At 41.5% G+C, this 12,089-nt stretch overlaps 1 protein-coding gene across 4 annotated transcripts in view; it reads right to left on the reverse strand.

Moving 5' to 3' along the window:
- The window catches only part of adam19a (ADAM metallopeptidase domain 19a), a 221,835-nt gene extending 213,199 nt beyond the window's left edge, over nt 1–8,636 (reverse strand). For 3 of the 4 annotated variants that reach the window (XM_036958284.1, XM_036958282.1, XM_036958281.1), the window contains exon 1: nt 8,402–8,635. In XM_036958284.1, coding sequence (XP_036814179.1) covers nt 8,402–8,627 — 226 coding nt within the window. In that variant the 5' untranslated portion in view covers nt 8,628–8,635. Of the gene's footprint in view, nt 1–8,401 lie in introns of all 4 variants that reach the window. The other variant, XM_036958283.1, reaches the window with a different exon arrangement.
- Nucleotides 8,637–12,089: the final 3,453 nt, after the last annotated feature.

The following is a 12,089-nucleotide window of genomic DNA, read 5'->3' on the forward strand; positions in this document are numbered from 1 at the left end:
CACCCTACATCTCAGTATTTTATCTCTCCTATCACCCTCTACATCTCAGTGTTTTATCTCTCCTATCACCCTCTACATCTCAGTGTTTTATCTCTCCTATCACCCTACATCTCAGTGTTTTATCTCTCCTATCACCCTCTACATCTCAGTGTTTTATCTCTCCTATCACCCTCTACATCTCAGTGTTTTATCTCTCCTATCACCCTCTACATCTCTCTGTGTTTTATCTCTCCTATCACCCTCTACATCTCTCAGCGTTTTATCTCTCATATCACCCTCTACATCTCTCAGTGTTTTATCTCTCCTATCACCCTTTACATCTCTCAGTGTTTTATCTCTCCTATCACCCTCTACATCTCAGTGTTTTATCTCTCCTACCACCCGCTACATCTCTCAGTGTTTTATCTCTCCTATCACCCTCTACATCTCTCAGTGTTTTATCTCTCCTATCACCCTCTACATCTCAGTGTTTTATCTCTCCTATCACCCTCTACATCTCAGTGTTTTATCTCTCCTATCACCCTCTACATCTCTCTGTGTTTTATCTCTCCTATCACCCTCTACATCTCTCAGTGTTTTATCTCTCCTATCACCCTCTACATCTCAGTGTTTTATCTCTCCTATCACCCTCTACTTCTCTCTTACTGTTTTCTCTCTATCCCACAGGGGACCATGAAGAAGCAGGAAGAGAGCGGAAGCAAGAGGATACTCCAACGAAGCCTCCACCTCTGCCTGGGTCTCTCTGTTAACCCAGCAAGCTGTCGCTAAGGGCTTTAGAGGGGAAACAATGAGAGAGGTGACATATATCTGACAGGTCTTCCTGCGGAGTGTGAGATAGAAGAGAGAGAGAGAGAGAGAGAGATGAATACCACAGACTGTGTGAACATTCCATCTTCCTTATGGACAGTATCTGTATAGAGAGGCTCCATGGTCACTAACTTGTGATAATTGGTATCACTAACTTGTGATAACTGGTATCACTAACTTGTGATAACTGGTATCACTAACTTGTGATAATTGGTATCACTAACTTGTGATAACTGGTATCACTAACTTGTGATAATTGGTATCACTAACTTCTGATAATTGGTATCACTAACTTGTGATAATTTGTATCACTAACTGGTGATAACTGGTATCACTAACTTGTGATAATTTGTATCACTAACTTGTGATAATTTGTATCACTAACTCCTGAGGGGAAAATCAACTTGTTATCTCAGATCTGGATCCTTCACACTAATGTCCATGCGTTTTCACATTGTTTGACTCTTTTTCCGGCAATATCTGTATGGCACAAAGTGCAGAACAGACGATAAGACATAATGGTAGCTACCATCCTGTCTTGTTCGCTACACTGCCCTATTCCAAATCATGCATGCGGAATCCCATACTGTTCCCAGTTGTTTTTCTCCTCTCGCCGGCTCTCCTATGCTCCTTCTTTCCCTCAGGTGCATAACCAGCGTACATGGAGAAAGAACTGAGAGCACACAGCAACATGTTCGCTGATACGGCGTTACTGGCAAAATGGCATCAGATAACGGTCCACAATTTTCATGCTCTCTCTGCCTGGGTCTCTCTGCCTGGGTCTCTCTGCCTGGGTCTCTCTGCCTGGGTCTCTCTGTCTGGGTCTCTCTGTCTGGGTCTCTCTGTCTGGGTCTCTCTGTCTGGGTCTCTCTGCCTGGGTCTCTCTGTCTGGGTCTCTCTGCCTGGGTCTCTCTGTCTGGGTATCTCTGTCTGGGTTTCTCTGCCTGGGTCTCTCTGTCTGGGTCTCTCTGCCTGGGTCTCTCTGTCTGGGTCTCTCTGCCTGTGTCTCTCTGTCTGGGTCTCTCTGCCTGGGTCTCTCTGTCTGGGTCTCTCTGCCTGGGTCTCTCTGCCTGGGTCTCTCTGTCTGGGTCTCTCTGCCTGGGTCTCTCTGTCTGGGTCTCTCTGTCTGGGTCTCTCTGCCTGGGTCTCTCTGTCTGGGTCCCTCTGTCTGGGTCTCTCTGTCTGGGTCTCTCTGTCTGGGTCTCTCTGTCTGGGTCTCTCTGCCTGGGTCTCTCTGCCTGGGTCTCTCTGTCTGGGTCTCTCTGCCTGGGTCTCTCTGTCTGGGTCTCTCTGCCTGTGTCTCTCTGTCTGGGTCTCTCTGTCTGGGTCTCTCTGCCTGGGTCTCTCTGTGAAACGGTGTGTGTCGGGGGAGTAAGGGGGTGAGGCAGGAAATGCTGGGGGAGAAGACGTGTATGGTGGATGAATAGGGGATGGAGGTGGGAGAGGTGTGGAGGCGCTGGTGGTGGGAGGAGAGGAGGATGATCTGCTGCCTGGCGTTCCATTCCCACCACCCCGGGCCATGGATCTTCCAACAGCCCCCGTTTCTCTCTGGCAGACAAATGAGGCAGTTTGGAACGGAAAGAGCAGGAGGACAGCCCCGCTTCTCTCAGCGAGTCAGCATGTCTACACGCCTAGAATCATGGTGATATTTAGAACCTAAAAGGGTTCTTTGGCTGTCCCCATAGGAGAACCCTTTGAAGAACCCTTTTTGGTTCCATGTAGAACTATTTTGGTTCAAGGTAGAACCCTTTTTGGTTCCATGTAGAACTATTTTGGTTCCAGGTAGAACCCTTTTTGGTTCCATGTAGAACTATTTTGGCTCAAGGTAGAATCCTTTTGGGTTCAATCTAGGACCCTTTCTACTTGGAACGCAAAATGGTTCTACCTGGAACCAAAAAGGGTTCTACCTGGAATCAAAAGGTGTTCTACCTGGAACCAAACACGGTTCTACCTGGAATCAAAAGGTGTTCTACCTGGAACCAAAAACGGTTCTACCTGGAACCCCAAAGGGGTTCTACCTGGAACCAAAAAGGGTTCTACCTGGAACCAAAAAAGGGTTCTACCTGGAACCAAAAGGTGTTCTACCTGGAACCAAAAAGGGTTCTACCTGGAACCAAAAGGGGTTATCCTATGGTACAGAGTGTACTCTCCCACTCAGAGTCAATGCAGAGGGCCTGTAAACAAGGTGGTGTTTCTGGCTTCTGGCCTCTCTTCTCGCCATCCATGATATTCAAGTGCTAAAACTCATCAGCCAACGTAAAGTGTGCTGCAAAGGGAAAGTGGTTTCTTGTCAACCCTGACACTGCTTAACGAGAGCCCACGGCTCTTTGCTCACCTCCTTCTCTCAATGAAACTTTCCTTAAGATGGCTGGATAGGTTCAACACTCCAGGGCAATGTGCCGGTCTCACTGTAATAACAAACTACAAAGCCAATCTGAAAAAGACCTATGAAAGTTTTGCGCCGTAAAGCCGCGTGGCTTTATTACAAATTTGACAGTGGGAACCGGAAAATAGTATTGATGGGAGAATATAGCCTCCTCTCAAGCACTCAGGTTATATAACCTGGTAATGGTTTAAATAACTACTGACACATCGTCCTCCTCCAATACCGCTATACTGTGATTATCTGTTGTGTAAGAGAAGGGCTGAAATCCAGTTCATCTCTCAAGTGGTTGGAAACTTTCCCTGAACCGAGAGCACAAATACAGGGATAGAGGCTATGCATGGGGCATCGTAGTGGGCTACGTATATATATATAAGGCTTTTAGAAAGAGAGGTACACTCTAACATAAACGGTTTCAAGTGGAACTCTTTTGGGATCCATGTAGAACCCTCTATGGAAAGGGTTCTACATGGAACCCAAAATGGTTATACCTGGACACATAAGTGGGCGGACTAAAAAGGCTTCCATTAGTGGGCGGACCTAAAAGGGGCATGACGCCTTGTTATTGTCCACATATCAAACCTTTGAGGAGAGGGAACCTACGGTCAAACCGACTGCATATTTGTAGTTAGCAAAAGGACGGAGAGAGAAAAAGAGGTGAAATACATATAGGAGAGGGCGACTAATGGAAGTTGAGCTTTTCAGAGGAGGGCGAATAACAGTCTGCCTCCTACTCGTCCGTCCTCCTCCTACTCATCCGTCCTCCTCCTGCTCTTCTGTGGAAGTTAAACCAACACTCTCTCTCCCCTTTTCGCTCTCTCTCTGGGAGCTCTCATTCCATTACATCTTCCTCAAGTTCCCGAGTCGAACCAACACACTCTCTCCCCTTTTCTCTCTCTCTCTGGGAGCTCTCATTCCATTACATCTTCCTCAAGTTCCCGAGTCTAACCAACACTCTCTCTCCCCTTTTCGCTCTCTCTCTGGGAGCTCTCATTCCATTACATCTTCCTCAAGTTCCCGAGTCGAACCAACACTCTCTCTCCCCTTTTCGCTCTCTCTCTGAGAGCTCTCATTCCATTACACACTTCCTCAAGTTCCCAAATCGAGGCACTGAAAGGCGGAGCATGTGGACAGCAGTCAGGACTGATACGGTACTTTGTAAATAGCTCTTGCTGTAAATGCACGGAAACAAGGCATATGTGTAAGTAAGTAACTGCTGAGCGGAAATCAATTTGAAAAGCACAATGATGGATAAGAGATTATTGATATTTACTCCCTAAGTGTAGGCTGAAGTCGAGTGAAAGTTGGCAGTTAGCATGGGGATCGAGATGGGTTGGCTAACAAGAAGGGTAACCTAGTGGTTAGAGCGTTGGACTAGTTACCGAAAGGTTGCAAGTTTCAAATCCCCGAGCTGACAAGGTACAAATCTGTCGTTCTGCCCCTGAACAGGCAGTTAACCCACTGTTCCTAGGCCGTCATTGAAAGTAAGAATTTGTTCTTCAATGACTTGCCTAGTTAAATAAAGGTTAAATAAATAAATAACTAAAATAACTAATAAGGCAATTAAGTGATAGCTAGTTTGGACAAAATAAGAGAGAAGAGTACTGCTGATGATAACTGAAATGCATTAGCTGTGGTTTGACATAAAAGGTTGAGAAACAAATTGAATGTCGTTTATTTAATTTTTTTCCTTAAAGTCCTCTTCCTCCCGACCTCCCGGTCTCTGTATAAACCTTTGTTGATTTTGACAGATTAGATCACAGTCTCATCTCCTCCCTCCAAAACATTATCCGACATGACTTGAATTAGCTTTGCTCCGAGACGTATAGCGTTGGAATTAGATTTGTTTCCGCCCCGAGATATAAGCAATGGGAACCAGTGTGACTATACAATCTCTCTCTATGAGTACGTTTACCTGAACAGTTATAATTTGATATTAAACTGATTAAGGCCAAATATGGAAATAGTCATGTAAACGCCTTTCTCTTTTCTTAAATCGGCGTAAGGTCCAAATTTAAGTAAGCATACGCCGATTAAAACACCTGGTTTTCTGAGCAATCTTTAGAATTATTAGGACAGCTGAATCGGCATTCCGGAGGTGTATTTGATCTGCGTATGTGCCAGCAGCGCCAGCCTCCCTCTTACGCACGTGAGTGAAGTGAGTTCGGAAAAACTGAAAAGTATGCGTCTTCGAAATACAAAATACAAATAAAATAGTTAAATAACGAGCCTAGTTGGTTTAGCCACGGAAAAATACGGGGATCCTTCCCGCTAGCCATGATTGGCTGAGATAATGGATGGGCTGGACATGCCGAGAAAATGAGTTCGGATTGGTCTGCCATGTAGCACGCTTCTATCTATAACATGAGCTGGTCAGTGTAGATAATCCATTCTATGTGTGGCCCTCCACTTTCTGGAGGACCGAGTTTTAAATTCAGTGGAATGCCCGGTGTTATTAGATTATGATAGCTAAGGAGATGGAGATAATTCTGGCGTTTGATTGCAAATTTGCAGAGGGTGTCGAAAAGAGAACACGCAGAAGGCTGTTGTATAAAACACCTGTCTCCGGATTACATCTTCAAACTAAGGGGAACCACGGCATCCGTGACAGAGAGGGAGAAGAGTCCATCGATATATATTTAATATTTTTTATGTAATAGTGGAGAAGTAAACTTTTCTCACGATACCATTTTTTATGTCTCGACTACTCAAATTGTGCGCAGAGCAGACACTACTAAAATGAGAGTATAAATGAACATTGATTCTGAGAAATTAATGCTCAGTTTGTCGCGAGCAGCATTGGGGTACCACGTACAGCATTTTAGTCCGTCTGTTATACTAGCTGCCTAGTCTGTGTTTTATAAATGTTGAACAATCATAAAACACAATATTAGGAATTGGCAACTCGTTCTCATTCTGAGAAATAAGGTGGGCCACTTGATTTCAACATCGGAACAAAGTGGACAGGCTAACATGCTTTTCAAAACAGGTGGAGACAGAAGGGTGTGTTCATAACAAAGCAACTGTTCAACCTTGTTAGCTACTAAATAGATCCAAGTTGGCTAAACTTGAAATATAAAGATAATCAGGATAATTATTTTTACTTTATTTAACCAGGCAAGTCAGTTAAGAACAAATTCTTAATTTCAATGACGGCCTAGGAACAGTGGGTTAACTGCCTGTTCAGGGGGCAGAACGACTGAACGTTACCTTGTCAGCTCGGGCATCCGATCTTGCAACCTTTCGGTTACTAGTCCAACACACTGACCACTAGGTTACCTGCCACCCCTAATCACTAGCATGTGGGCTTTAGAGATCGTTGCTGTGCCCTGTGTTTATTGTCTATAGCCTAATGCCTGCTATAATAAGTAAGTCAGTATTAGTGAATTTGCATTCTGCATGGTTATAGTTACATTTGTAACAACAACAAAAAATACATTTTTATAGACAGATTTGAAAGCCAGATCAGTGATTATTGAAAACAAAAGTAGTTAAAACTATTTTTTATAAAATTATTTAAATTATTAGTGGGTCTTATGGATGTGGAAGGCTTAAATTTAGCCTTGGTATAACTTCACAAGCCCTGAATTCATTAGATTATAGCTGACTGTTTGAAATGCTGCGTATTTTACCTGTAATTCTACAACAGCGCTTATTTAGAGATTTTTATTTTATTTTTTAAATCAAGATATATATCGTGAACCAGCCATAAATGTGAGAAAATCTAGATCTGATTTTTAGGCCATATTGCCTCGCCTTATCTGGAACCAAACAACAGTCATCTAAAGAGTTATAGAAAGGGTGGCATTCAATCAAACCCAGTTTCTCTTTCCTGCAGTCAAAAGTCCTAGTGGCCTCATGGGTGGAATGTTATTCATATTTTTCATAATTTAATAATTAACCAACATTATAAAAAATTTTTATTTAAAAACGGAAGAAAATACAGTGTTTCTATGTCAAACAGTGTTGTTATATTTCAGTCTTCTGTGATGAATATTCATTGTAATATTTGGATGCAAACTCAAAACGTCATATATTTCAATTCTATATCTGACATGGTACATGTGTCTTCCTTTTTTAAACCCATAACCATGTGTGTGAGGTGGATACTGTTGTTTCAAAGTAGATTTGTTTAAGACTACCCAGAAACACTCTGTGTGACCCTGATTTAGCCCACTGCAGTAAAAAGTTCAAGGTAAATTCCAGCCCCCCAAAAAATATATTTCGGTATTGGTTCCAGTAGTCCATTGTTGATATAATCCCAACATGTTTTGCATGTCGGGCAAACAAGTCGGCAAGCAAGTTGATAAAAGTCCCTAAATGTTTTGCATGTCGGGCAAACAAGTTTTCAAAATACAGAAATAATGCCAGTTGTACTTTAACCAGGTTTGAACTGCGTGTTAAGAAACTGCATTCCTCCTGCACTGAAATAATACACACATTACATTCATATAGGCTACTCAGCGTGAACTAAAATTAAACCGGACTGCATTTTTCACCATTTTCCTGGAAATCATCATGCAGGATTTGATTGAATATAGCTCATTTGCATCTATTGACCTGGTGCAGTTCAATGATATGACTCTCAGTGTGATTTTTTTAATTTAACTTACTGTAGGAATAATTGTGATATAACTGTACATATTCCATAAAACGTTATGGTACATTTCAGGATATTTAATACGCAGTATTGAACTCCCGAGCCCAAATACTCTTTCAAGTCAGTATCAGCGAAGTTCAAAATATCTATTATCACCTAAAAAGGACAAGTCACTTTCAAACAACTAGAATATTTTTATGAGTTGCCACTTTTATAAAAATAAACATGGTGTTATTAATAAGGTGTCGGCGTGGTTATAACCACAACGGCCACATTGTACTGTAGACTACCTTATTCATTATAAGCTACTCGTCTCAATGCTCTTCCTTTTATGGACATTATACTGTAGAATTCAAACCACTCCGAGGGAAGTTGGATCGCTGACATTAGCCTTCAGTTCGTCGTCACGTTTTAAAAACACAGGAGTTGAACACATCAACAAAATAACAAGAAATAGATCCAGTCGTTTGTTTTCTATCGCGAAAGCAAACGTCTTATCAACAATGCTCGGGTGCTGCCACACGACATGCAACTGGTAGATAGAAAAGAGGAAAATAACTTTGTAAGTAGGCTATGCTACAAAGGCGAGTGCCTTTCTTTTTTGTCTTTACCTTGTACTCGGGTATCTCCGTTTGCACTTTCCAGTATGCCATTCAGTAGTAGCAAAGACAACATAATAAGCGAACGTCCACATTGTGCCGGTGATATTTGGCCATTTTTCTGCCTATGTTTGCTGTACATCCCTGTTGTCCTCGGTACCGTTATCCGTCCTCCCGTTCGTCGCTCGCACTGATTCCCCTCGCTCTCTCTGCTTTGACTCCGGAGCGGCGCACGCATCAAAACAAGAAATGGATCCGATTAAGACCGCGAGCCCAACCCCAGCCCCAGCCCCCTGTTTCCCGGTTGTCAGAAAGATGCGCTTCAGTAAAATGACCGGCTTAATTGTCCATCAAAAAGTATATTCAGTTAAAAAGGATGTCTGTCAGTTATAATTCATCATATGACATTTGTGCATGAGTCCATGGATTATATTAGGTACATGTAAACGTGTCTAGATAAAATATACTTGTCCTGAGCCCCTCATACAAAGGGGCGGCAGCGTTGGGCCAGTAACCGAAAGGTTGCTGGATCGAATCACCGATCTGACATGGTAAAAATATGTCGTTCTGCCCCTGAACAAGGCAGTTAACCCACTCTTCCCCGGTAGGCCGTTATTGTAAATACGATTTTGTTCTTAACATACTTGCCTAGTTAGATAACAAAATACCATACAACAACCAAGTAATCCATTTATGATGTCTATTTAGTGAGTCAGATAGCCAGAGTTTGACCCACTAGGATCGACCAAGCAAGTAAATAGGCATAGATTCAGACCCATTAAGTTTGAACTATTGATCTGTGGGCAAAGGCATTATCTATAGCTATAGCTAAGGCCCACACACAATTTATTCACCAACTCAAATCATGTTTATCTGCCAAAGAAACAGAGAAAGAAGAAAACAAGATATCTCAATCCTATGAGAATAAGCCTTATGATATGAGAATAAGCCTCATGATATGAGAATAAGCTTTACGAAATAAGAATGAGCCTTACGAAATAAGAATGAGCCTTACTCTGTGAGAATGAGCCTTACGATATGAGATTAAGCCTTACGATATGAGAATAAGCCTTATGATATGAGAATAAGCTTTATGATACGAGAATAAGTCTTACGAAATAAGAATGAGCCTTACTCTGTGAGAATAAGCCTTATGATGTGAGAATAAGCCTTACTCTGTGAGAATAAGCCTTACTCTGTGAGAATAAGCCTTACTCTGTGAGAATAAGCCTTATGATGTGAGAATAAGCCTTACTCTGTGAGAATAAGCCTTACTCTGTGAGAATAAGCCTTACTCTGTGAGAATAAGCCTTATTATGTGAGAATAAGCCTTACTCTGTGAGAATAAGCCTTACTCTGTGAGAATAAGCCTTATGATGTGAGAATAAGCCTTACTATGTTAGAATAAGCCTTACTCTGTGAGAATAAGCCTTCTTTATGAGAATAAGCCTTATGATGTGAGAATAAGCCTTACTCTGTGAGAATAAGCCTTACTCTGTGAGAATAAGCCTTATGATGTGAGAATAAGCCTTACTATGTTAGAATAAGCCTTACTCTGTGAGAATAAGCCTTCTTTATGAGAATAAGCCTTATGATGTGAGAATAAGCCTTATGATGTGAGAATAAGCTTTACGATGTGAGAATAAGCCTTACTCTGTGAGAATAAGCCTTATGATGTGAGAATAAGCCTTATGATATGAGAATAAGCTTTACGATATGAGAATAAGTTTTTCGATGTGAGAATAAGCCTTATGATGTGAGTATAAGCTTTATGATATGAGAATAAGCCTTATGATATGAGAATAAGCCTTACGATATGAGAATAAGCCTTATGATGTGAGAATAAGCCTTACTATGTTGCGATGAAGAACATGTTGTTGGTTTTGTAGGCATCTGAGAGGCTTGAAGGAAGAACACATTGCTTCTGGGCGATTTGAAGTCACAACTAGATCCCATTACTTTATATATGTACAGTATATGAATTATTTGTGAACATTTGCATAAATTCAGTAATATAAAATGGAAAATTAATAATACATTGGAAAATGCCATTTGTGAAGTGGGGTGCCATTTCAAATCCGGGTTGCCATTTCCAAACACTTTGAAAAGTCCACCTTGAATATTTAGTATGGTTGAAAGACAGAGGACCTTTCGAAACTGGACATATAGCAAGCCTTTTAAATGAAAGATTTGACCTCCTCTTGTCATTGGGCTGTATCGAGCAGTCCCAATCAAGAAGTAATAATCTGTGATATAGCTAATGATGAATACCTGTGTCGCATATCCAACACTGTTGTTGAATTTTCCTACATTTCTCTTGACTACAATGAAGAAGTCCAATCCTTCTCCCATGGTGTTTTCTAACTGTTTTTCACCCCCAGTGACTCTAAAACATTAACGTATAGAGCCCCACGGTGGGCGTGTCATAATACCCATAAAGCCTAGTGGTCAAACAGGGAAATGGTTCCTATCGTTTTTCCACCATTCAATTTACGAAACCCTTAAAATAAGGGCTGTGTTTCATGTGGGCTTACGCTGGCGTGACGTTATGACAACCATGTAAATCTCTCTCAGACAAGGTGAGTTTTATCTACTGTATATATTCGGCTCTATTTACTCCCAGATTCTAAAATGTTAATTATCATAAAAGTAGACATCATGCAAGACTACAAATCCCTTCAAGCTCCTACACATCATCTCTAACTGACACCGGCTGGCTTCCGGGTTGGATGCGCGCTGTGTTAAGAAGCAGTGCGGCTTCGTTGGGTTGTGTTTCGGAGGACGCATGGCTCTTGACCTTCGTCTCTCCCGAGCCCGTACGGGAGTTGTAGCGATGAGACAAGACAGTAACTACTAACAACACTACGAAATTGGAGAGAAAAAGGGGGTAAAGAAGAACAACTTTGCTAACAGGTATTGTGTCAATTTAAAACTTGCACTAGACAGTTCACAGAATTGTACATTTAAAGAAATGTAGCAATTTATTCCATTTTACATTTAGCTAACATTAGATAGTTAATCCTCCATTCTGCAGTCTCGTCCAGATCATCATTGCATTTGTAGTTCTTTATGATAGCCACATTAGCAGCTAATTTTCATTTCATTTTTTGGGAGGGGGTAAATACAGGCGAATATATTGATAAAAACCTTGTCTTAGAGAGATTTACATGGTTATCAAACATCAAGCCAGGGTAAGCCTACACGAAACACAGCCCTTATTTTAAGTGTTTCTAAAATCCCCTATTGGAAAAATGAATGGTTGAATGAATTAACTATTTCCTTGTTTTACCGCTAGGTTTTATGGGTATTATGACTCATACTGGGGTACTCTATTGTATTTTCTTACCATCCACTATCTAGCAGAAATAAAATGAAATCCCAGTGCCTGAAACACTCCAAAAAGCTATCTGTTTCCCTAGAGCATTAAATGAAATCCCAGTACCCGATCCACTCCAAAAAGCTATCTGTTTCCCTAGAGCATTAAATGAAATCCCAGTACCCGATCCATTCCAAAAAGCTATCTGTTTCCCTAGAGCATTAAATGAAATCCCAGTGCCTGAAACACTCCAAAAAGCTATCTGTTTCCCTAGAGCATTAAATGAAATCCCAGTACCCGATCCACTCCAAAAAGCTATCTGTTTCCCTAGAGCATTAAATGAAATCCCGGTGCCTGAAACACTCCAAAAAGCTATCTGCTTCT

The sequence above is a fragment of the Oncorhynchus mykiss genome, chromosome 21, assembly GCF_013265735.2.
Source record: "Oncorhynchus mykiss isolate Arlee chromosome 21, USDA_OmykA_1.1, whole genome shotgun sequence".
NCBI classification, from domain to species: Eukaryota; Metazoa; Chordata; class Actinopteri; order Salmoniformes; family Salmonidae; genus Oncorhynchus; species Oncorhynchus mykiss.